General features: G+C 33.7%; 2 protein-coding genes across 4 annotated transcripts in view; one reads left to right on the forward strand and one right to left on the reverse strand.

Annotated features, from left to right (window-relative positions):
- The first annotated feature begins 5,337 nt into the window (after positions 1–5,337).
- LOC148599986 (uncharacterized) lies at positions 5,338–8,062 on the forward strand. The gene has a single exon (XM_088558683.1). The coding sequence runs from the start codon at positions 5,367–5,369 to the stop codon at positions 7,962–7,964; it is 2,598 nt and encodes an 865-aa protein (XP_088414809.1). The 5' UTR covers positions 5,338–5,366; the 3' UTR covers positions 7,965–8,062.
- A 6,142-nt stretch (positions 8,063–14,204) lies between these two features.
- Positions 14,205–25,470, reverse strand: part of LOC148599987 (acid phosphatase type 7-like) — a 55,082-nt gene continuing 43,816 nt past the window's right edge. For all 3 annotated transcript variants that reach the window (XM_088557555.1, XM_088557553.1, XM_088557554.1), the window contains exons 5-9: positions 24,320–24,395; positions 22,169–22,286; positions 19,712–19,915; positions 18,870–19,060; positions 14,205–17,556 (exon numbers count right to left, since the gene is read on the reverse strand). In XM_088557555.1, coding sequence (XP_088413681.1) covers positions 17,051–17,556; positions 18,870–19,060; positions 19,712–19,915; positions 22,169–22,286; positions 24,320–24,395 — 1,095 coding nt within the window. In that variant the 3' untranslated portion in view covers positions 14,205–17,050. The remainder of the gene's footprint in view (positions 17,557–18,869; positions 19,061–19,711; positions 19,916–22,168; positions 22,287–24,319; positions 24,396–25,470) is intronic.

Consider the following 25,470-nt stretch of genomic DNA (forward strand, 5'->3'; position numbering starts at 1 on the left):
ATTAGGTTCAACGCCAGCAATATCAATAAAATGCAAGCAATTATGTAGTAGAAAATTTGAGTTTTTATTGGGAAGTCTGGAACAGACAGAGTATAACTTGATATATTTTTCCTCTTTAACTCGCTTTTGTGTTTAGTTCCCGATTTAGCTCATCATCAAAAAAGGACTATGCTTAAAAGAAATATCAGCGGGACAGAGGCTAATCCATAAGTAATAAATAAACAAATGGTTTTGATCTTGAACAATGAGAGACATTTCTAAGTTTTCCTTAAAATGAGTAAAACAGTCAGATTCTCTCACTGTGTGTAGCTATATCATCCGTCATCATTTAAGACAAGATTTAACAAGACATGAATTATTGATAGCCTCAGACACAGTAGGTGTACAAGAGGACAACAAAAACAAATGTACATACATGTAAATAAGACAAATACACAGACAATATCATTAAATATGTGGATACATACAGATTAACATTTATATTTTACACATTCACTTTCATATGATATCAGCAATTTTTCGTAATAAAGCACACACTCTTTTGAATAATTAAACATTACAGAAAGACAATAATCCACCAAATTTACTCATATTCGGTTGCTTTGAGTAGTCATCTGGGATGTAACGAGATCGTAAAACATAACCGTTGGATTATTTCACTGGAAGAATATGTGAACTTCATCTCCCACCCCCTTTTTACAAAGATTACATATTCTTTAACTCCGTGTGACTCCAGACCACCTTCCAGTTTCTATTGGTAGTTTTAAGTTAGGACATCTTAATTTTGTCAAATGAATGCGTTCTGCTGGGGACAATCTGAGAAGATATGGTTCAATTCTGAATTCATGTTTAAAATTGGAATAGAATTCACCACGAGATATGTCAATTGGTAAAAACCAAGATTAATAGAATTGATCACATAATATCTGTTTAACTGCGTCCTTAAGCCAGTTAATATTTACTTTAAAGTGTTCGTTCCATAAGTAACTAAGACCCGTATCATCCAAGATAGATTTAACATGATCGTTATTCCACCTAAATTTGATTGGATTATTGTCATGCAATTTTAACATAAGCCGAAACATTTTATTTGACAGTCTTTCTTCTTCTTCCACAGTTCTTGTCCAAAGGCTAATAATTCTTACTTTGACTCAACTCGCCATAGACCATAAAATTTGGAGTGCTGCTTCTCAGCTTAAGGATATTTTTACAAAATTTAAGATGCACCTTTTCAATGTTTTGTTTATTTTCAACACTCCAGGCCTCAGAGGAATATAAAAGTATCGGTGTTATCAAAAGTATCAAATAACTTCAACTGTAAATATATTGGCAGTGGAATGTTTCTTAGAGCTTTTTGGGCTTGATCTATTAGACGCTTTCGTGTAACAGTGAAACTGCCGTTGTAACTGAAAACCGTGCCTAGATATGTATTCGACTCTCCTATTTCTATATTTTTGTTATATATTTGGAATTGAAAATGTTGTTTACACTTTATTTTACTGAAGACAATAACTTTCGTCTTTTCGGTATTAACTTGTAACTTCCACTCTTTACAGTAATTAGCAAACACATCCAATGCTTTTTGCATAGCTTCCTTTGTTTCTGACATTATAATTGTATCATCTGCATAAAGCATCACAAATATTTTGACATATACATCAAACATTTTTTAGCATGAACTTTCTATAAAATCTAGATTTTGTACTTCATTGTCTTGCAAAAACATTTCTAGATCATTTAATAAAATTGAGAACAAAAAAGGCGGCAAGTTTTCTCTTTGATTTGCACCAACTCCACAGTTAAAAAATGCAGAGAAATTACCTTGATGCTTAATACAAGACTTAATATTCTGATCCATATTGAAATAACTGAAAATATTTTCCCTGTTACATTGGATTCTTGAAGTTTTAGCTACAGACCATCTCTCCGAACTGTGTCAAATGCTTTTTTAAAGTCAACAAATGTGCAAAATAATTATACCTTTTGAAAAATATATAGCTTAAAGGGAGTGTAACACAAAAATGTTGTCAACAGTAGAATAACCCTTTCGAAGTCCAGTCTGTGATTGATATAAGAGTTCAATCTCATCAGAAGACTTATCAAGTCTTTCATTCAAAATGGATGAGAAGGTTTTCCCTAAGCATGAATTTAGTGCAATTCCTCTATTGTTATTTGGATCCGATACCAAACCTTTATTCTTATATTGTTCTTATAAATGGGTACAATAATTTCTTGTGACCAAAGTTCTTGTACAATACCTGTATCGAGTACTAAATTAAAAATCTTTGAGTATACAGGTATTAGCTCCAAAAACAGTGTTTTTAAGATATTCATTAAGAACATCATCAACTCCAAATGCTTTGCCATTTTTTAGATTTCTAATATTTTTTATTTTAACTATTTCGTCCTCAGTGATTGGACCACTAAGTAATTCGTTTAATATAATTGGTAAGTTGTTAACAAAATTTTCAAAATTTCTTGAACTCTACTTCGGCCTTCATTTTGTTATCAGTCTTATATTACATATTCCTGAGCGGGTGTACGCCAATGATTATCATTTTTCATCAAAAGTACACTGTAAATATCAAGCTATGACACAAAAAAAACTTGTTTTTAAGGAAAAACAGTATTTTCATGAAAAATAATGCTTCAGAAAAGGTGTTTGTTTTGTGAACTCAAAAGAAAAGTGAAAGTAGAAAAGGTCTATTTTTAGTTTGACCAGTCCTGGTGTACCAAAGTTTGTGCCTTTGTTCTAAAATGGACCTAAAATTATTTTTTGACATTTGAAAAACAAGGTCAAAAGTTGAAACTCCTTGTATATTTTTTTTTTTAAATCATGAAAATTTAAGGTATACTATAGAAGCCTATGGGGAAAAGAATACTAGACTGAGACCTGATAACCACAGTTTTGGTGGAAAGTGAGATTTTTAGTAAGTGAGTTTCAATTATCCTAGAAGCTTTCAAACAACAATATATCATATTTAGTACTAAATGGAGCAACCTTAAATGGAATCAAGTGATTCAAGGCCTTATTTTTACTTTTATGGCATATTTTTACTAAATTTGGAAATTAGCAATGTTTTTTATGGATTAAAAGATGACCAATGGATTGCAATTGCTATTATCAAAAGTTTTCTAAATACAACTATATAAGGAATAAATAGGGTGACTTAAATTGCTGCAATATAAACAGTTCTGATTTTTTTTTTACATTTTTAATACTTGGAGTAGAGACTTGACTTGAAAATCTTTGAATTGCACTTGTTACACAAGACATATAAAAACTGAAATATTTTTTGCATTTTCACTTTTATTCTACTTTAACTGCTCAATAAGTGCTGGACTACAGCTATTTGATTGATTAAAGTGAAAACTGATCATAAAACATTTTTGATCTCATAAATGACCATTGCTAATGGTACTTCCATTCAAATTTTAATGTGATTTATAAAAAAGTGGTGGTAATGACATATAAAAAATGAATTTTCTTCAATAGTGTGTGAAGTAAGTAGAAACTTTGATGTTTTCTGTGTATGTTATTTACTGTTCTTGCAAAATATAAATCTGTGTCTGTGAGATAATTCTCATTTTGTAATTACTGAGTACATTTATACATGCCCAGGGTACCAAATGTGACTGAAAATCAGCATTTTGGGAACTAAGATGTCTTTTTCATTAAAATAATGATAATTATTCAACATTTTGACTCTATTATACCTTTGTGTAAACAAGAAATTCAAGTTTGTGCAATTGGTTGTTTCAGTAAGCAGACATTAAATTGTCAAGAGGCTCCCTTGTGTTACTGCTAAAAAAGGGGGTCCAAACTTGACTTTTGTGAATATGGGCCATAAAAATTGAGATTTTGGAACAATTTGGTATTCATAGAATAGTTAAGGCATTTTTCTTATTAATACAGACCACTTTTAATGTTTAAAAAGGTAACTAATTTTTTTTATCAAAATTTGTCTTTTTTGCAAAATTAGACATATTTGACTAAATACTGTTAAAGGGTACCTATATGAAAATTGGAACAAATATTCACAGGAAAGCAGGAGGACAGAGATATTTTTGTCTTTAATTGGGAAATTGAACACAGTTATAGAAAAGCAACAACATTTAAAGATATCAAAAAATTTAGTAATAGGTATCAGTCTTGTATTACATATTCAAAACACGAAATCGTCCCATTCCGGAATCGGACGGCCTGAAACGGAATAACGTGGAATCTCGCGTTATTCCAATCAGGACGTGTCCCATTCCGGAATGGGAAAATTCCGATTTCGACCGTAACATCAATGATGACTTTACAGATAGAGTAACGTTAACCTGGAAGCCCGGGTAATATTTCTGTTCCATAAGTTTCTCTCAAATATAACCCCAGGTCACCAGTGATTTCTTATATTAAAATTTTAAAAAATACGTTGAAAATATTTTACAAATTACTTATATCTTCTTTAGATACAAATGCACAATAATTAAAGTAATTTAGATAATTTTATCTTTGTTTTTATTTTATTTCTTAAGCGGCAATATACTCATGTCGTCGCTGGTGACCCGAGTCTACATTTTTAGTTATCCTAGGGTCGCTTATGATATTGACCAGGGATACAGATTAAAGTATACCAACTGGTGACGTAAAAGACGATCTCTATAATTCTCTGCTATGCCAAATGCTGAAGTCGTCAAATACTCAAAAGAAATCACTAATGAAAATCGTTTTATTACTAGTGCAACATGAATCCACTCATTATGAAACCTATGATAAGGCTACTAAATATCTCTATTCCTTCATGATATGTAGTTTTCTATAGGAAAAACCGCCTCGATAGTTTCAGTCTGTTTGATTTACGAAATGCATGAAATATCAGCCATAGGACGTTAAACCATAAAAAATAGCCAATCAATCTTTTGTTGGTTAACAACCCAATTAACACATAATATTTCGCCCAAATCCCTATTGCCCCATGACCAATTCTAGATATCGGTGCATATTAATCATCACCCAATTTACCTTATAAGCACGGACTATTCATGTTACGAAAACTGCTTATCATTTTTTATCTAATACATTATTTTACATTTTTAAACATGAAAAAACTTCATTTATTATCAATGTAAAAATATTATCAAGATTCATATGCACCATTATCCATGTCCCCATACTCCCATCCCCGTCCAATACCCCATTGAATTGAAATGATTTTTCCCTTACATTTGCTGATACATCTGCATGCCAGAAACGTACTTTGAGCTGTAATTGAAAACAAATACAAATACACTTTACCTTTGTCAAGTGACAATATATATATATATATAAAATTACAAGCTAACATTTTATCATCAAAAGATACATATAATTTTCGGCTATGAATGTCTTCGTGTATGCATCATTGTGCTTCCATTTATGTAATAAAGTGGTAAACCTTCGCTGCATTACAACTAGAACTGGTAGTGACGTTTTCACAGATTGCAGCAACCAACATCTCGATTTTGTGCCAAACATTCCATACGACACAACACGTCTAGATCTTTCCAAGAATAGATTCCAATGTCTCAAAAACTATACATTTACGGGTTTGAGCAACGTTCGATACCTTCAACTTCATTCATCCAGAATATCTGTTATAGAATCGAAAACATTCCATGGATTATACAGACTAGTAGATTTGAATCTCAACAAAAACTCTCTATATTCATTACCAAGCACTATGTTTATAGAAACTCCATCTTTAAAAACTTTAGATATTGCGGAAAACTCGTTCGTGTCATATCCTGAGGACGCTTTACAGCATCTACCGAATTTGGAAATACTAAAAATTAACGGACTGAATAACAGAAGGTTTGGATATGGATTTCAATCACTTAAAAAGTTGTATTACCTTGAGTTTTTTCCGTGCATTATTACAACACTGCAAAACGAAACATTCATTGTTTTTAACGAATCACTAGTTACTCATTTGAAACTCAATTGCCTAATTGGAAAAATTGAGGCCGGTGCTTTAAAGCCATTCGCGTCATTGAGTTACCTGTATATTGAGTGGAACAGACTTCGGTTATCGAAACTATTGACCTTGCTGACTTCATTTGAAGATAAAAACATGACAACAATTGACTTCACAGGAAATTTTGTCATTTCAGGGGAAACCGATGTTTTGCAAGCCTCAACATTTTCTCTTTTAGGTGTTGCATGCATCAAGGAAGTTGACCTCACGCGAAACCAGATAAGTGTAATTCAATCTAAGGCGATACAACAAATGAAATACAAAAATTGTTTGCAAAAGCTTATACTAAAAGAAAATGCTATCGGTAAACAAAATATTGACTTCTTTTTTCAACTAAGTCTTCTGAACAATCTTTATTGGTTGGATCTTTCAAATCAAGCAAGTGTCAAGTCGAGACGGTCCTCCTGCAGCTCTGCAACTTCAAGTCTGGTCGAAAAACGACGGCAGAACTCTGCAGCATCCGGTCTGTTAGAGAAACGACGGCAAAACTGTGCAACTTCAAGTCTGTTAGAAAAACGACGGCAAAACTCTGCATCTCCAAGTCTGTTAGAAAAACGACGGCAAAACGTTTTAGGGGAAAGACAAATTACGTTTCATTTCACACTTCCAAAACAACTGCACCACTTAGACATGTCTAAATTTAGTGGAGGAACTAACAAAGTGGCAAATGTAAATTTTACAAATGGGTATAATTTAGAATACTTGAACTTGGCTGGATTGAAATTTGAAAACTGTGCAGGTCATATTCTTGGATTATCTTCTTTAAAGACACTCTTGATTTCGGAATTCAACTGCAGTATTCTCGATTTAAACATGCTCCGGTATTTGCCTAATTTGACGAGTTTAGTCAGTAGAAAAACATATTTAAATGTTGGTTTGAAGAATGACACAGAGGGAAAATTTTTGCAGAACCTTAACGTTCTGGAAGAGATAGACATTTCAGGTAACGAATTTGAGTTTCTACACAAACAAATGTTTGAGTCTCAATTTAAATCATTGGTTTCTTTAGATTTATCAAATAATAAATTAACAAAAATACCTTTCAACATAAACAAATTTAAAAAACTAAATAAATTGAACCTTGCCAAAAATCAGATAGATAATTTCGAAAAAGAAGACATAAACCAGCTGGACAATTATATGCTGAACACTGGTAATATGTTGCATCTTTTATTAAAAGGTAATAATTTCGATTGTGATTGTGATTCAATCCACTTTATCGAATGGCTTCAGAACACTAAAGTAATACTAGATAATATGGGGGACTACCCATGCAAATATATTGACAAAACCCGCAAAACAACAAAATATGCTTATGAAAACTTAGAGCAAATGCGAAATATTTGCATGAGTAAAATTTGGTTGAATATTTCAATTATTCTTGGCGTCATTCTTATTGTGATATTTACTACAAGCATAATAGCATATAGATATAGAATAACAATTCATTATTGGTATCTGAACATCCGCCGGAAGTACCGCCATTATTCAGCGCTTGAAGGGGATTGTAGTGTATACAAATATGATGTATTTGTTGCCTATTGTCAAACTGATCAAGAATGGGTCTGTGAAATTCTTGTAAACTTCCTAGAAGAACAGAAACACTTAAGACTGTGTCTACATGACAGAGATTTTGCTGTTGGTAAACTTATTATGGACAATATAATGGATGCTATATCAGAGAGCAGAAAAACCTTGATCGTGGTTAGTTGTGCGTTTCTTGAAAGCACCTGGTGCACTTTTGAACTCGATATGGCACGAATGAAAATGTTCCGGGAAAATAGGGATATGCTAGTTGTTATCCTGCTGGATAAGCTCTCCCCATCACAAATGCCCGTTTCTTTAATGAGGATCTGGAACAATGTCACTTGTCTAGAGGTCGATGGGGAAAGTCGTCGATGTCAGGACAATACACATGGAAACTTGTTCTGGAAACGATTGTACGAGGCTATAGTACTCTAGTATAGTATATAAACAACAAATATTGTCTTTTTTTATAAGATTTACTCTTCCACAATTAGTTCAATAAATTATGATCTGATAAAAATTAATGCCAAACATATTTTTTTATTTTTGCTTTCGTTGAAAGGATAGTTCTTAGCCAATATGTACGCATTTATTCGAGGTATGTTCCTCTTTTATCAAGAGGACCCGTCCTAATGAAGTGCAAGATAAGATGGAAATTTAGAGTAATACAGCACCGAGCATATTGCTTAAAGTACAGTTCCATTGCCAGACTGTGACGAGGGTTGTTTAACATCATTAGTGTGCAAGATAGAAACATGATCAAGGAAGTTCGCTGCTCAGTTTTAAGTGGTAGTCTTTTTGAAAACTGGACAGAAGATGATTCATGCATGTCAAAAAAAAAAAAACACACCGAATTCAGTTATATTTCTTGTTCAGAGACAGTTACTGACCACATAATCAGTCTTAGTTATTCATTTGGTTTTTGCGCTTTTGAGATAAAAATGACATAGATTGTGCACGCAATTAATTTGGCACTTTGCAAGAGTTACCGTTCTTGATTTGGTTGATTTTATTGGGAGATGAATGTATGAATTTCTAAAAATTACAGTTCGGAATTGTTGGTTATTGTTCTGTGAAAGTTTACTGAAAAGGCATCATTTGTTTGGTGGGTTTTTCTTCACCATGAATCACCTTACTAATGACGGTGTCTGAATTATATGTGGACTGGTACTTATAATATCAAAGGGTTGTGAAATCTTTCATAATTGGAACAATATGGATAAAAAAGAATGATTGGTCAGTGTGCTCGTTTTTTACTTCAATTTTGACGGGAAAAAGATTTATCTTAAGTTTTCAAAGGTTTTATCTATTTAAACCCCGAAAAAAGTATGTCATAATAATCTTCCCAAATAAGGATAAAAAATGTCATCCTACCCCTCCCCCATAAAATAAAATGAAATGAATTAAACCGGCTTACTCTTGGATTAAGGAGGTAGACCTAGGGTAAGGGATACAACTGTTACAAATAATTGGAACGTTTGTATTCAGCATTTGACACCAATCTCATGAAAGCACCAAAGTAACTTGGACTGATTTCTTTCAGTTTCAATGAAAGCTTTGATAGGCTGTGGTGAAATTAAATATAATACAAACATATCACTGATTTCAAGAGTTATATCCTTTATCCTAGGTCTACCTCCTTAAGGTGTGTTTAAAACTGTGAAAAGTGGTGTCACTAAGAATCATGCAGTGATTTATTGATGTCAGATATTTGATCCAAATTGACTTCCATTTTTGGATTTAATGGAAAAAAAAAAAATAAACAAAATAAAAAACGGAAAAATATTTTTACCGTTACCATATCAACGGCCACGCCTTAGCAACCATCGCCTAAAAATCCCAAAAATGTCACATTTTGAATGTAATTTTGATATCTAATGGTGGAAATTAGTCATGAAATATATCTGGAGTTGGGCAATTTTCAATAAAGTACAAAACAATCTGATTGGTTTGAATCTGATTGCCATAGCAACCAAAATTCTTAATTTTTTACTTTTTGAAATATGTCAAAATAGGCTATATTCAGCCCCATTTTGCCAAGACAAGGAAGAAGTCATGATAAAAATATATACAGGGTTGTGTCGCAGGACCTCTTCACTGAAACACATAAAAAAGAAAAATATGAAACCGATCTTTTGTTTTTTTTTTTGGTGACCAGGACCGAAATGACTCCCCAGGGAAACCTTTTCTTCTTCCTAACTCTTTTTTTTATAAGATTTGTCCGTAACTTTTTTTGCGTTTGTCCTAGACTTCTAATACGACTTTAGGCTACGCCTATGATGGACGGAGCTCAATGTGTGCAATCAAGCTTTCGCTAAAACGCACATGGAAGGCCGCGTGGTTATTTGGCGTTGGGTGGAGTCTCATTCGGTGAGAATAATGTGTGACACTCTTCTTGGAAAGCTTAATACATTTCTACACAGCCAGTAATTTCCAAATTATTATTAAATAAATAAATAAATAAGTATTAAATAGAATCCATTGACGTATTCAAAGAAAAAACAGCATCCCTACACTTGCTACACATAGGATGTCGCTAACACTACGTCTATAATACTTGGTATGATGGTATATTCTCTGTAAGAATCAGGATTTAGGTTAATCACACTGGAAAAAACACACCTGTCAGTTTTTCCAAGAAATCTTATTCTAATTGTTATCTGTATTGCAGAAAGGGAATTCGTTGTATTGTTTTTTCAATGGTGTGAAATTTTAGGCATAAATTACAGTAAAATCTCTCTGAACCGACCCCGAAGAAACCAAAAACCTGTCTACACCGAACCCCAAATAAATAAAAAATCTGTCTAAAACGAATCCCAAATAAACCGAAAACCTGTTTACAATGAACCCCAAATAAACCGAAGACCTGTTTACACCAAACTTCAAATAAACCAAAATCCTGTCTACAACAACTCCCCGAATAAACCCAAAACCTGTCTACACCGAACCTCAAATAAACCAAAAACCTGTCCACATCGAACCCCAAATAAACCGAAACCCTTCTTATCCGACACTTTTTGTGTCAGGTAAAATGAATTTTGAGGTAGTGAAAGCGATAAATTCCCGATACTAGAGCAAAATTCAATTCAATCTCCTTCGTTGAACCTGATTTACAGTCCAATATATTATATGCTCTGCTGTACAGGATATGAACGAAGTCACAAGGCATTAACACGTTACAAATCCGCGGAGCTGTGTCTTTTCTACTATATTAATCTGCATGACGAGGCGAGGTCAAGTACTAAGTATTACAAAAATCTAAATGATTTGGAAAAGTGCTAGGATTATGGTAGATGTATCCTTAGCAGAACGAATTTAACGGGCAGAGCATGTTTTCATTCTGTGTTTGTTTCTAAGTGTCTGATTTTATATAAAACATAGTACTTTGCTGTTAGTTTTGGACAGACACCCCTGATTTGTACTAAAACTCAATAATATTATTTTCACTATTTTACCATGGCTGCTGGATTTTATGACAATAATCACTAATTTTCTTTTAAATTACATGAACCTCCATACACGAAGGATAAAGAAAAATGTCCTTTTTTGAATAAAAATGCTTGCAATTTCTGTAGAAAGGAAAGTTGACGATAAGTTTGCAAAAACGGTAATTAGAAATTATTAAGATAATCCTTGATAATCCTTTGTTCAAAGCTCCGAACAATGTCTGACGTTCGAAGTTCACTCTAGATAGACGATGCAACCCTCTTAGAAATGCAATAATCTTGCAGTCGGAAATAATGAATGATTCTACTTGTCGGTTTCCGATTGTCAAACGACGTTTGATTTCCATACTGTCACAGAATTTCGAAAGACCTGTCTGCAGCGGTTAGTAAGAGAGGAAACGAAAGTCTGTGACTGCGTGTAGCTTGCCTTTGTGCATGTGTAACATATCTAGGGGTCAACCTTGAAATTTACAATGTTATCCGATGAAATCCATTTTTAAAACATATGTTGTAGAGAAAAATATTTAATATCCTCACTCATCAAAACAAATATTCACGTTACACTAGATGATTTTTCAAATTGAGTTATAATTGGTCTATAATTTTAAATCTTTTAACCTCTGTTGGCTGACAAAATTGTTTATTGTGGCGAATATAGGAATGCTGAACTCTGTTAAACATAACACCTGTCTCTTTCAGACCAATTTCTTTTATATCCCATATGTGTTCGGTTTAAATAAGTTTTACTGTACATTATCTTCCTGTAATGTTTACAGTGAAACCTGCGAAAACCGAAACCGTTTCTGGATTTTCATATGCAGTAGGTACAAAATGTGATAGGGTGTATTTTTACTACTTTATATTTATTTCATTATTGTGTTTTGCTTGCCAGATATTGTGTATTCATTTTAATTTCCGTCGTCTTCTATATATGGTTTCTAGTATGTTTGAGGATTTGATCAGTAACACTTCGTTGGGCTTGGTTGTACTAGTTTCTTCGTTTACAAGTTACATTTATAGCAACATTTATAGCACGGTCTTACGAGTTATTCAAATAGACTTTGAGCCCTTAGGGCGAGAAGTCTATTTGGATAACAAGGAAAACGGTGCTATAAATGATTTGTAATATGACTTGACCACACCCATTAACCGATAATTGACCAATGATAGATATATACAGGCACGGGTAGCTCGCGCTCTCGTTCCACGCTAAGGCATTTTCGTCATGGAGTCCATATGCAATATTTATGCTAATGAAGTTGGATATTGCATGGCTGAGTCTCGGGTTGATACAGCGTGTGATAAAGATTTTTACATGTAATATTCAGTATATATAATTTGCGATACTGGAATTACTTAAATGTTGTATTTTTGTAATTTATTTATTTTTTTTACTGAATAAAGATTTAGAACCACAGTGGCCGTGTTTGATACGACCTGCTTAAAGTATTCTAATAAATAAAAAGCTATTTTAAGAAGTGTCTAGTTTTTACAAGTTTGGGATTACTCGAGGTTCGGTTTATACTGGTTTGGGATTACTTGAGTGTCTGGTTTATACATGTTTGGGATTACTCGAGTGTCTGGTTTTTACAGGTTTGGAATTACTCGAGTGTCTGGTTTATTCAGGTTTGGATTACTCGAGGTTCGGTTTGTACAAGTTTGCAATTACTTGATTCGGTTTATACAGGTTTGGGATTACTCGAGTGTCTGGTTTATACATGTTTTGGATTACTTGAGGATCGGTTTGTACATGTTTGGGATTACTTGATTCGGTTTATACAGGTTTGGGATTACTCGAGGTTCGGTTTGTACTGCTTTGGGATTACTCGAGTGTCTGGTTTATACACGTTTGGAATTACTTGAGGATCGGTTTGTACAGGTTTGGGATTACTCGAGGTTCGGTTTATACAGGTTTGGGATTACCCGAAGTTCGATTTATACGGGTTTGGGATTACCCGAAGTTCGATTAATACAGGTTTGGGATTACCCGAAGTTTAATTTATACATGCTTGGGATTACCCGAGGTTCAGTTTATACAGGCCTGGGATTACTCGAGGTTTGGTTTATAAGGTTTTTGATTACCCATGCAAGGTTCGATTTATACAGGTTTGGGATTACTTGAGGATCGGTTTGTACAGGTTTGGAATTACTCTATTTTTTTACAGACAAAAAAGTTGCAATAAGAGCTGTTCTATACAAATATTGAAGATTTGCTTCAAGCTGTGTTCAATATCCACTTAAAATACTAATTACAAAATTTAAATAGCCTTTTTCTGAAAATGAATAAACATTGGAATAGTACAATTTTAAAAATGCACGAGGAAATTTTTAAAGAGAAATGTAATTTTCCGAAAAATGACTAAACAAAATCATAACAAAGTAATTATGTTTGTCGATGCATTCATTTTTTGTTGTTTTCAATTAAGATAATAAAAAAGAAAACCAAACTTGATATCATATATTTAAACAAAAAACTAGTTATCCTTAATATCTTCGGACTATATGCACGATACAGAATTGATGGTACACATGTAAAACGAATAATTGCCGAAGCCGAATTTAGAACAAGAGATCTCATCTCACAGTTCTCTCTTCAACTCGAGGCGAATAAAGGACTGTCTTCTCCCGGTTCACACTTTGAACCGAACCCACTTGGATGTCAGACCACTGACAGTTATTTGAAAACATTGTCTGGTGACCTAAGCACAACCAAGTCTGAAGGTTTTTTAGTCAGAACAATACAACTTGTGAGTACACTTATTCTTGGAACGATGTTTCATATACAAGGATAAAGAACTGTGTTTTTTTTCATAACCCCTCCCTATATATAATTTCCATGTTTCTCATACACAATCTTCTCAATCCCTACATAGCATTTCCTCATTCTCGATTATCCGCCTCCTAATTCCCAATAATCCCTTTCCCCTTACCCAAGAATATATCTCCCATTTCACTAAATCCCATCTCTTTATACCCTATATACAATCCCTTAATTCCCATACACAATTTTCTCATTCCCTTTTCCTACACACAATCTCTCAATTCCCCAAATCCCATCTCCTCACTCCCGTACACAATATCTCCTCGTTACTCACACCCCATCTCCTCATAACCCATCTCACCATTCCCGATATTTCTGGTTATAAGTTATTCTTGCATACATGCAATTTTTCGACTAAACTTTCTCATGTGTTTATTCTGATCCTGCTAATGAAAAAAAAAACATCACTCTAAAACTTCCAATTTATTTCATTATGTTGTCATCATGGTCGATGCAAAGGTATTCACGAACACTGTCAGATTTGTTTCAACACAAAATATCTAAAACAGGGTTTTGTTAATACAAGATTGAAGTCATCACTACAGAAGTTTTATGGTCGTCATCATGAAGAATTCGTTGATCGCTACGGTGTATCCGTCTGCGCCATGAAAACAGATTTGTTCAACGTGTCATAGTTTTCCTTCCCTCATTGGCTAACCCGGACCTGGCTTTTGATGAGCAACTCGGCGGGTGTTTCTAGAAAAGCAGAGGACAATTACTCTACAGGTGCACCTGGTCTATGCTCCCAGTTTTTAGTGGAGTCCGAGCTGCTCATTTGCTTTTGTTACTTTGTATTATTTTAGTTATATAACTTTACATTTGTATATACACTTTATGTTCTTTGTTGTGTATGTCTGTTTTCCATATCTGGTCTTTGTCCCTGGATTACATTCTTTGGTTCCCTTGATTACTCTTACCGTAGAACAAAATTTTAAATAATCGGAAACCCTTAAACACTGGGATGTCATTCCTTGTATCAAATACGGGGCTACAGTGTACGATAACGAATGTGATCTTCAACAAAGAAAATCTTAACATACTGAGAACGAGTACATATATTGATACCATAGTTTTCAAAATCTCAGTCAGAGAATTTCTCAGAAAAGATACAATCAATGAAAGAGGAAAAAATCGAAAAAAAATCCGAAATTGCCAATTTTTCATTCTCTGTCAGAAATCGCTGAAAACTGTTTACAAATCGTGCCATGAAATGAATGAATAAATTGTTTGGAAGCTTTTCACAAAAAGGTTAAGATTTGATAATTATTAAGATCACAGTTCAATTGAAAATTCTGTTTTCCCCAAATTTTACATATTTTTATTGGGGTAGGGCTAGTATTTTTCTTCATAAAAAAATAAAAACTTCACATAATTCAAATAACACAATGGATTTCAGAATTATTTTGATTTAAGGAAATCATTGAAACGTTTGAATTTAGCATTTAACATCAATTTCATGTAAGCATCAACGTAACTTTGATTGATTTTATACTGTTCCAAATGAAAGCTTGATAGACTTTGGTGAAATTGAATGCGATACAAACATACCACTGATTTCAAGAGTTACATCCCTTGCCCTAGGTCGACCCCATTAAGTAATAAATAGGTTTCATGCCAAATAAAAATATCTAACGTTTTGACGTTTTACTAGTCGTTTGAAAGTTAACAACCTGAAAAAACTAAAATACTAAAATTTAAACATGTGACCACCACCCCCTTTTGTTGAAAATTTTATACTTTGAAGTGATTGTCAGAAAGACAGGTTTGTAGAAATCTCGTGAGGTTATACCACTATTTTCTTTATTACAAACGAATTTCAAGTTTGAAATGGTATGTATGTATTTACCGAATTATTGGGGTATCGGTTGAGGTTATACGCCCATAGGAATATATTATATACTTTTCAGTGCGAAGCGCTCAATCAAATTGAACAGACTAATTCGGCAAGCTGAGCAAGATTATGTTTTGTGCTAGCTCACAACGAAGCTGACGATCTAACACATGATCTCCCGCAATAGAAGCTGGATCCAGCACGATACCACGTTACTACCGAGGTGGTTCAGAGCTCGTATGAAGTGAACATCAGTTATTTACTCTTTTATTACACTCCTTGAAACGTTCACCTTTCCCATTTTAGCGTTCGTGCATCGTTTATCGTGCGTTTACATCAATCGTTTTGTATTCGTTTAAACGCACGATACAAGCGTTCGTTTAAACGCACGCTGGGAGCGCTCTTTTAAACGCACGACAGGAGCGTTCTTTCAAACGCAAGATACGAGTGTTCGTTTAAACGCAATATAGAAGCGTTCGTTTACTTTTTACTTTGATTATTTCCCCGATTCAGCTTTTTTTTTTATATATTATTTGCAATTATTAATTAATATATTTTCATTAATTCAATTTTCTATTTACCCTTTCATCGTTATTTGCTGATGTTATTATTTTTCGTCTTTCGTCTATTGTGCGTTTAACGCACGTTGTAAGCGTTCGTCTATCGTGCGTTTGGTGAGGTTTAGCGTGCGTTTAGGTACCGTGCGTGCAGGAAACCTAAACATCTCAAGTAGTGTACGCAGATTCTAGGTCACATTGTTACATTAAAAATACTACAGTACAGTATAAAATTGTCAGTGTTTTCGTCAGGATTTGAAAAAAAAACAGGGTGCTGATCTTAAAAAAGAGTATTTTTACGCCCGCCGCCAACTTTGAAATACAATTTGTATTAATAAAATCTGCATTTTAAAAGACGTCATTGATACATACACAGCATCATAATTTGACTGCTAATTCGCCATATCGATGTTATTTATACAATAACACGTAGGCGGGGATCCATCGATTTGAAAAGTTGGGGGAAGAGGAGTGCCGACTATTATACAGGATTATTTTATCCCTAAAGATGCCGTTGTAAGCAAAACACACAAACACGGGGATTTTCGATCGCAAAACATCCACCTTTCCCTGGATCCGTCAAATCATTAAAGTAAATATATATATTGTAAATTCATCTCGAATCTATTTGTCTTATGAACCACTTTTGGTTATCAACGAACCATTCCTACCATATATTTATATATGCTGGTATTAATTACATGTAATCGACGGCAGCACTTCTGTTAAAGAGTTTTGTTTCCGCAGAAAATTTTGAACTGGAAATACTGTGGTCAAATGCCAGATTTAAAGCGTATTATTGAAGCTGCTTTTAATCATTAAGACCTCCTGTAAAAATCGCTCGACTTCCCGTAAATGGGTATGTTTTAATTTTGAATAAATTCCGAGTCGCTGACAGCGGAGTCGATTGAATAGGCTGCCCAATAAGAACCGAGTTCTTCGTCCGTGTCGATATTTTCCGTATCTATGAACGGTTGGTGACGGAACTGCATCCGACTGAATGAGAATCTCCTTGTCAATGTAAAGCATATACAATGTCTACAAGAACAACGTCTACAGCATTTGCAAAACACACAGCAGACCCCAATCGAAGTTGCTATGGCGACAAAAAGCACAGCACTACCGGAAATTAAAACAGTCAAATAATGAAACGGAGGCGGACAAGAACATATACTAAATTGTGTTTTCTCATTAGAGCAGTCAATATTTGATATCAGTGGTCCATGACTTTCCTGTACTATCCAAAACTGGTCGAGTACTTCTTTTGTTATGGCACTGATTTGATCATAATGAAGATGTGTATTGTTTACGATAGATAAACGTCCATATGAATTTTTACTTCTTTTGTCGGCTTTAAATGCAGACCATGTATCTGAAATTAACAAAATATCATAGTTTACTTCTATATGAAGTTTTGGTAAACTTGACAGGATATCAACTATTGATACTGCATATCTTTTAACATTTATTTATTTGTTTAATACCGAACTTCGCATGCAAGGCTAGCGATAGACGTTCAATTAAACCGGAATTATTATTATTATCATAGGTATCGGACAGGGCCACAGTTCAAATGAATCGGGGAAGCGAATTCAAAGTGAAAGTAGCTTTTGAATTTATTTGAAATTAAAATATGCAATTCAAAAACAAAGAAAAATATTTTGAAATATTATTTACAATATCTAGATCCGGTACGCTGCATTATTTCAAACAAAAATGGACAACGGTTTACCTATCCCATCTCGCCCCTATCACCTATCGTGCCTTTTTTCAATGATTTAACAGAAAGTTAAATAAGTGCGATGCTCGGTTGCAGCTGCTACCTAACTCATATTAAACTTAATTTATGTACATGTTTTTCTTAGTTGTAGAAATAAATCGTTGTAATAATCACGAGACTCGCACTTCCTTGTGATGTTCGAAATCCTGAACTATAAAATGGGTATCAAGCGGAACTACTTAGACTTTCTCGTACACAAAAAAACCTCGAATGCGCTAGGCGGAAGAACCTCTCTGGATTTTTTCCAACTGTAATTTTAAAATAACAGTTGAACTGATTGAATATTTTCCATTTCTTTTATTCTTAGCAACTCTCGTCCCGCCAAAATTCTGGAAGTAGTTATTGTTCTTTATTTTTCAGTGATAACAAATTAAAATAACGAGTGCCACCCGATGAATGGATAATTCAAGAAGAATTTCTTCTTTCTGCACCCGAGGTCATTTTCTAGTGTTACAGAAATTGACTAGTAGGTCCAATTGAAAAGGGTATTTATGTGCATGTGTTACGTGCAATTTTGGTTTGGTACTATTTATCAGAAATTTTTCAGTGTCTTTGACAGCATTTCTTCTGCCAAACTACACAAAAACTAGATACTCAATTAATATCCACGAATTCGAAAATTCACTGAAGACAGCAAAACCTGTCTAAACCTAATCTCTTTTGAAATTTAAAACTGACTCGTTTTTACACAGGTATTCGATTCATCGAGATTAAAATATGCATCTGATTGTTAAAGGCGTGTTAAAAGTAGCCAGTGATTCGGATTATTTAGAGTTCGGATTAGACAGGTTTGTTATGACATGTATGCAAAAGATTTACCTTCCCTTAATGACATTTGTGCAACTAGTAAAAAAACTAATAAATGTTGAATTCATAAAACTAAAATAAAATTGATATCCACTAACTTGTGTATCCCATCCAATCAACACCTTCGTTGTTTCCACCTGCCCCGGAAATGACGTGAACAGGTGCGCGTGGATTAATATAGTTATGCTGGACTACATCTGATCGATAAACCGGCCATAATCTCTCATAAGAATGTTCGTGAGCTTCAATTACCAAATCTACCCCCATGCCGTAGAACAAATCTTCTAATCTGAAATAAAACAAACAAAAATAAATAAAAAAAGCTTAACTATATGAAAGAGTAATCAAGGGAACCAAGGTTATAGCGGTAATCAAAAGAATGTAATCCAGCAACAAAGACCAGACATGGAAAACAGACATACACAACAAAGAAGAAAAAGTGACTAAAATCATACATACAAAGTAACAAAAGCAATTGAGCAACTCAGACTCCACTAAAAACTGGGAGCATGGACCAGGTGCACCGGTAGGGTAAGCGTCCTCTGCTTTTCTAGAAACACCCGCCGAGTTGCTCATAAAAAGTCAAGTCCGGGGTAGACAAACGAGGAAAGGAAAACTATGACCCGCAGATGGATACACCATAACGATCCACGAGTTGATGATGACGAAGGTGTGAATTCATCATTCACAAAGGTGTGAATGCAAATTAGATGTTGTACACAACTGGCATTATTTTCTTTATCTGGAGGTTAACTTGGAGGATTTTTCATCTCATACCCCCACCCCCGATGTTGTTACTTCAAATGTTGTAAATGCAAAATGGAGAATAGTTTAATTTTTTTGAAATTTTGAATTAGACTTCGGAAGAGCACATTTTTTTATCCGTTTTCTTTCTGGAGGCAACAACTTATCTAAAAATAATAATTGTCGTTGTGCATACCCTCTTTTCACCCACTGGCCCCAGAAATGAGGCGTGCAGTCGTCAAGGTTACTGTTGGAACAATACATCGGTCGGTGACCCATGGCAACAATCCATGGCGTCGTATCTCTGTTTTTATTAGCTCTTTGTAGATCTTCCAATAGCCAATCATACTGCAGACAGACGTAGTTTTGATTGTGGGTGAAATATACCTCTGTAGAAAAACTATTGGAAAAAAAATACAATTTTAGATTAACGTTTGGCAATTTAAAGAATTTTTTGTCTGACAACAAACCTTTCTTAACTGATAGTGGTTAAAACACAATAACACCTGTCTGTGTATTCCCATTTCGCCTTAGTTGTCAAATTACAGGTAAAAAAGGTAAAAAAAGTACTAAGGCGAAATGGGAATTTTATATTTTTTCTCTTATCAAAACAAAACTGTAAACTAATGAGATGTTTTTTTTATAATTCCCAAATAAACAACAAAAAATGCTAGTTTAATAATAAGTAATAAAGTGATTTTTCATATTTAAAAAATAAAAAGAAAATGGGTGTAAATTTATCAAAGATTTAATGTTTAATCTCTATTTTCTTATATTAAATCAATAAAATTAATCATCAGTTTTAATTAAGTACAACCACAAGTGATTAAATGAAATATGCTTGCAAAAAATCACTGATAATTTAATTTATTTATTATGGTCATTATGATAAAAAAAATAAGTTTGCTTCAATTAAAAAATTCTTTGATGACATAATTTGAGAATTCTCAAAATGTCAGGAAATGTATAAATAGCCAAATCCACAACAAATGACCATCCGTTTTCTAAACAACAGTGTCTGGAGTACTACTTTATGTTGACTTCCTAGAGACAAATAGAGGAGGCAGACTTCTTATATGGAATGGCTATACGTATAGTATGAATTAATATAGTATTTTGAATTTTGTTTGCTAAGCCAATCAGTCAATTGAAATTGAAAATCTTTAAAAGAAAAAAAAAATATATAAAAAAAAGTTCAGGACATTTTAAATAAATCAGACAGAAAACAAATCTACAATTAAAAATAAACAACAATAAACAACACTAAAAAATCTTTTAATTGTTATACAAACAAACTTGGACTTAATTATATGTTTACATAAGTTCCCATTTCGCCTTAGTTCACTCCAAAAACCACTCAGGCGAAATGGGAATAATTTCATTTAGTAAATTGGACAGCTAAGGCGAAATGGGAACCAGTCTACCCGAACCATGAGTAATGATAGGTAACTCAAGAACTTTGACACGGAGGGTTTCGACACACCCCTTTTTTTTCTCGATGACCATTTTTATTAAAATTTGATTAAAATTTGTACTTTTGTCAGTTTCTGGGCCCATTGATTGAAAATATCACAAAATAATGGCTTATACCACCATCTTATATAAAACAAAAATCGAACCGATTGCTTGAAAAAAACGTACTTGTTTATGTTATTACAACCAAATTGATATATTGAGGCCAACAATAGCCTAAAACCCCTACACCTTTCAATTTTAGGAATTCGCAATTTATTTAGGTAGTGACGTGTGCTAAATAAGACACGAGGTCCATCTTTATAAATTTGATACACTTATTAAAACATATCTGATTACTAAAATTTGCAGCGATGAAATAATAATCTGAATTAAGTCTGAAGAAATCAACGTTCGATTATATACATGCATTGGCAAAAAAATTACCGGAGATTCAGCAGTGGGATGATTAACATGCGTCAAAATCTAAAACATTAAACTTGAACAATACATACACAATGTAGCGAACAGAATTAAAAAAGATAACACAAAAAAACAACAAAAAACCCCAAAAAATCACTAAAAAATATACGCCAGTATCAATTAGTTTATGAACCCGCAGGAATATGATCTTGAACTTGATATCAGAAAGCAATACATCAGGGCCAAAATTTTACTTGAAGATTTCAAAAGAAATAAAATGTATATCTCTCTGAACACATTGACACGACAGCTGATGTACATGGATATAAATAAGAGGAAAAATGAATTTATTGAATCGAAAATAGTTATATTTGTTTCAGCCAGACCTGTGTAAGGATATTTGTGTTCCTGGAATAGAAATATTATACATGTATAAAAGTCAATTGGTTTGAATTTAGGTAGTTTATCGAAATATGTCAGGTAATAACTGAAAATACATGTACATGTATCAAATCGATCATACCAGAACTGCGTGACAGTTAATCAGTAGATACCATCAATTATCTTAGACGATGAGTGTGCCAAATAAATATCTACGAGACGAAGAGATCTCATCCAATAATAATAATAAAAAAAACACATGCTGTAAAGTAAATCAAATTCCCTGTTGATATAGTGTAATTCTGGTACACTGGTGTATCCGTTGAAATGAATTTTACTTTTTTGTACGCTTTCGATCTTTTATTCAGAATAAAAATAATACATATATTTTATCTACCTGATAAAATGTACAGGTCCCATATCAAAGCTGTACCACTGTTTATCTAGAGGCATCGGCCATTTTACTCCAGGCATTGAGAACCTCGTTCTGTAATGATGCAAATCGTTTGCCAATTCTGGAAATTAGTAGTGTTCATTTATATAACCATTTGTGTTAACTCTGTTCAGTCTCATAGCATTCCAAAATTAAACAACAAAAAAAATAAAATAATATTAGATAAAATTACACGTGATTACATAGCATGAACTTCATTAGTTACATATTTGGTGTAACAATATTCGTCGCTGAGAATATTATAACATTTTGTATACAATCCATTTGAACTAAAGATGGATGATAATTTGATTTAAATACAAATACCTGAAATAAAACCAAGAGAATCATCTATTAAAAACTAGACAAATCATTCAAAGAAACCAAAATAAAAATACCAACATTCACACAGAAACAAAATATAAAATTTACGAAATAAACGACTGCAGTAAACTAGAAACTGCTGTTTTCTTGTAACGTGAAACCCCCGAATAAAATCGTGTTATGAGAATGTTTTTGTTTTGCTTTGTATGATGCCCTTATTTTAAGAGGTGGAAGTCCTCAAATGGGCAACCTGTACGGGTATCACCAATTACCTTCGACTCACTCATGATCTGAGCAGACCGAGCAGTTGCGATTTTGCAAATGGAGGACAAGGTGACCTAAAGACATTCTACTTGAACATATACCCAATTTGCGATTAGTGACATACCTCTCTTTATTTCATCATGGTAGAAACGCATTATTTTAAACGCATAAGTATGTTTATTATCGTAATGACATAGAATTATGGGTAGTTTTTGAATGTACCGAAATATCCTGTTTTCGTAATGAAGTTCACTGTGATTTCCGGTTGTAATTACTAAACTTAAACTTTACAGCGGCATCACTCAAAGATCTCTGCCAAGTATCAAATAAAAAAGTCGAGGTTATATTTTCTCTTTCCATCACGCTCTTTTAGTAGTTATATACAGAATGTTATGAGTGTTTAAGGAGGTTAACCTAAGGTAAGGGGCATAACTCTCGAAATCAGTGATATGTTTGATTATATTTCATTTCACCATAGCCTATCAAGCTTTCAATTGAAATAGAATGAAATCAATCCAAGTTACTTTGAATCTTAGAAGAGATTGATGTTAAATGCTTCACACAAACGTTCCAATTATTTATAAGAGTTATGACTCTTACCCTAGGTCTACCACCTCCTTCCCCTAAGAACTTGAGATAAAGGATACTACAGACACTGTAAAGTCAGCCTCATATCTTGACCTACACTTAGAAACCGATGGTAAAGGAAAAACTGTTGACCAAACTTTACGACAGACGTGATGACTTTTCATTCAAAATTGTCAACTTTCCTTTCATCTATGGCAACATCCCTTCAGCGCCTGCGTATGGAGTGTTCATATCACAACTCATACGTTATCCCAGAGCTTACTACGCAGACTTTTGTATCGCTCTACAATTCTAACAAATAGGCTTCTGGTGCAGGGTTATGTTGCTACAAGATTGAAGTCATCACTACAAAAGTTTTATGGCCGTCATCATGAACTCGTGGATCGTTACGGTATATCCATCTGCGCCATGAAAACTGATTTGTTCAACGTGTCATAGTTTTCCTTTCCTCTTTCGTCTACCCCAGACTTGACTTTCTATGAGCAACTCGGAGGGTGTTTGTAGAAAAGCAGAGGACGCTTACCCTACCGGTGCACCTGGTCCATGCTCCCAGTTTTTAGTGGAGTCCGAGTTGCTCATTTGCTTTTGTTGCTTTGTATTTATGATTTTAGTTACTCTCTGTTCTTTGTTATGAATGTCTGTTTTCCATGTCTGGTCTTTGTTGCTGGATTACATTCTTTTGATTACCGCTAGAACATTGGTTCCCTTGATTACTCTTCCAAGAGTTCATTTAATTTTATTTTATGGGAGAGGGGCAGGATGAAATTTTTTATCCTGCCTTTTTGATTTAAGAAAATACAGATCCTTCATTTTTCCGTATGGCCTGAAATTCAGTAGTGCCTTTTTATTTCAAATTTCATGATAGCCTCCACCCATCCCCCCAAAAAAGTCAATCGATGGTTTCCTTTGAAATGGATTAAAGTTTCACAAGACACTTACCATGGTTGCCTGGTGACGTCATGTAGGGGTATCTAGCTGCTATAGGTTGTATCAATTCAAAAAACTCGTCACCAGTCTGTAAAAGAATAAAATACTTATACTAGATCATTATATTCATAATTTACATTGTAGATGGCAGTGAATTACTGAATACGTAAAGAGATGTTTCTTGTGTGTACACACCTTTTCCTTCCAGACATATGTTCGTTAGGTGGCCAAAAAGCGCGCAATATTTTATATCATGATAAACCTGAAGCAACTGTTTTATCATTATACTGCAAGATTTTCAAAAACAAAATCTTTTTTAATATTTCCAAGTCTCCGAATTAACAATTCCGTTGTCCTAGACTTTTAATGATTCTTATGAAAATGCTTATGTTTCTTGCATTTCTGGGTACACTTCTTGAAACGTTCCTTGAATTTTAGCGTTCGCATATCGTTTTGTGTTCGTTTAAACGCACGATGAACACACGATAGAAACGTTCGTTTAAACGCACGATAGTAGCGTTCGTTTATCGTGCGTGCGTTGAGGGTTTAGCGTGCGATTGGGTATCGTGTGTGCGGGAAACCTAAACGTCTCAAGGAGTGTAACATTTTCAGCACTGTAGATGATTGCTTTGCAGTGGTATTTAGTGCAAATAAAAGTCCTTAACCCTTCTTTTCCTTTAATATATTGAAAATCAAAAATAAATAAATAAATAAATAAATAAATAAATAACCCGCGGCAAAAATGTTCGTTAAGTAATAATCAAGGTAACTGAGACTATAGCGGAAATCAACAGAACTATTACAGTTAAATCTGAATTAACGGAAAATATATTTGAATTTAAAATTGGTTCGTTTTAGACAGATTTCGTTTTACGTTTAAATTGTTGTAAAATACTAAAAAACAGTGTCACAGGGTGGGTTATATAGAGTTTGATAAAAATGGTTTTCAATGAAAATTCAAATTATATTTGCCTGTGAATAATGTCTCCAATTGAAGTCAGTATATCTTACAAAGGCTTGTAATTTGACGAGTTTAAAAAATTACAAGAGTAACCAAGGGAACCAAGGTTCTAGCGGTAATCAAAAGAATGTAATCCAGGGACAAAGACCAGATATCGAAAACAGACACACAAAAAAAAAGTAAATGAGCAACTCGGACTCCA

Source organism: Perna viridis, chromosome 13 (genome assembly GCF_037379345.1).
Source record: "Perna viridis isolate PV_CMFRI_1.1 ecotype Kerala chromosome 13, ASM3737934v1, whole genome shotgun sequence".
Classification (NCBI taxonomy): domain Eukaryota; kingdom Metazoa; phylum Mollusca; class Bivalvia; order Mytilida; family Mytilidae; genus Perna; species Perna viridis.

Bases quoted from the DNA above. Each gene is read 5' to 3' on its own strand.
- LOC148599986 (XM_088558683.1), top strand. From the start codon at position 5,367: ATGAATGTCTTCGTGTATGCATCATTGTGCTTCCATTTATGTAATAAA.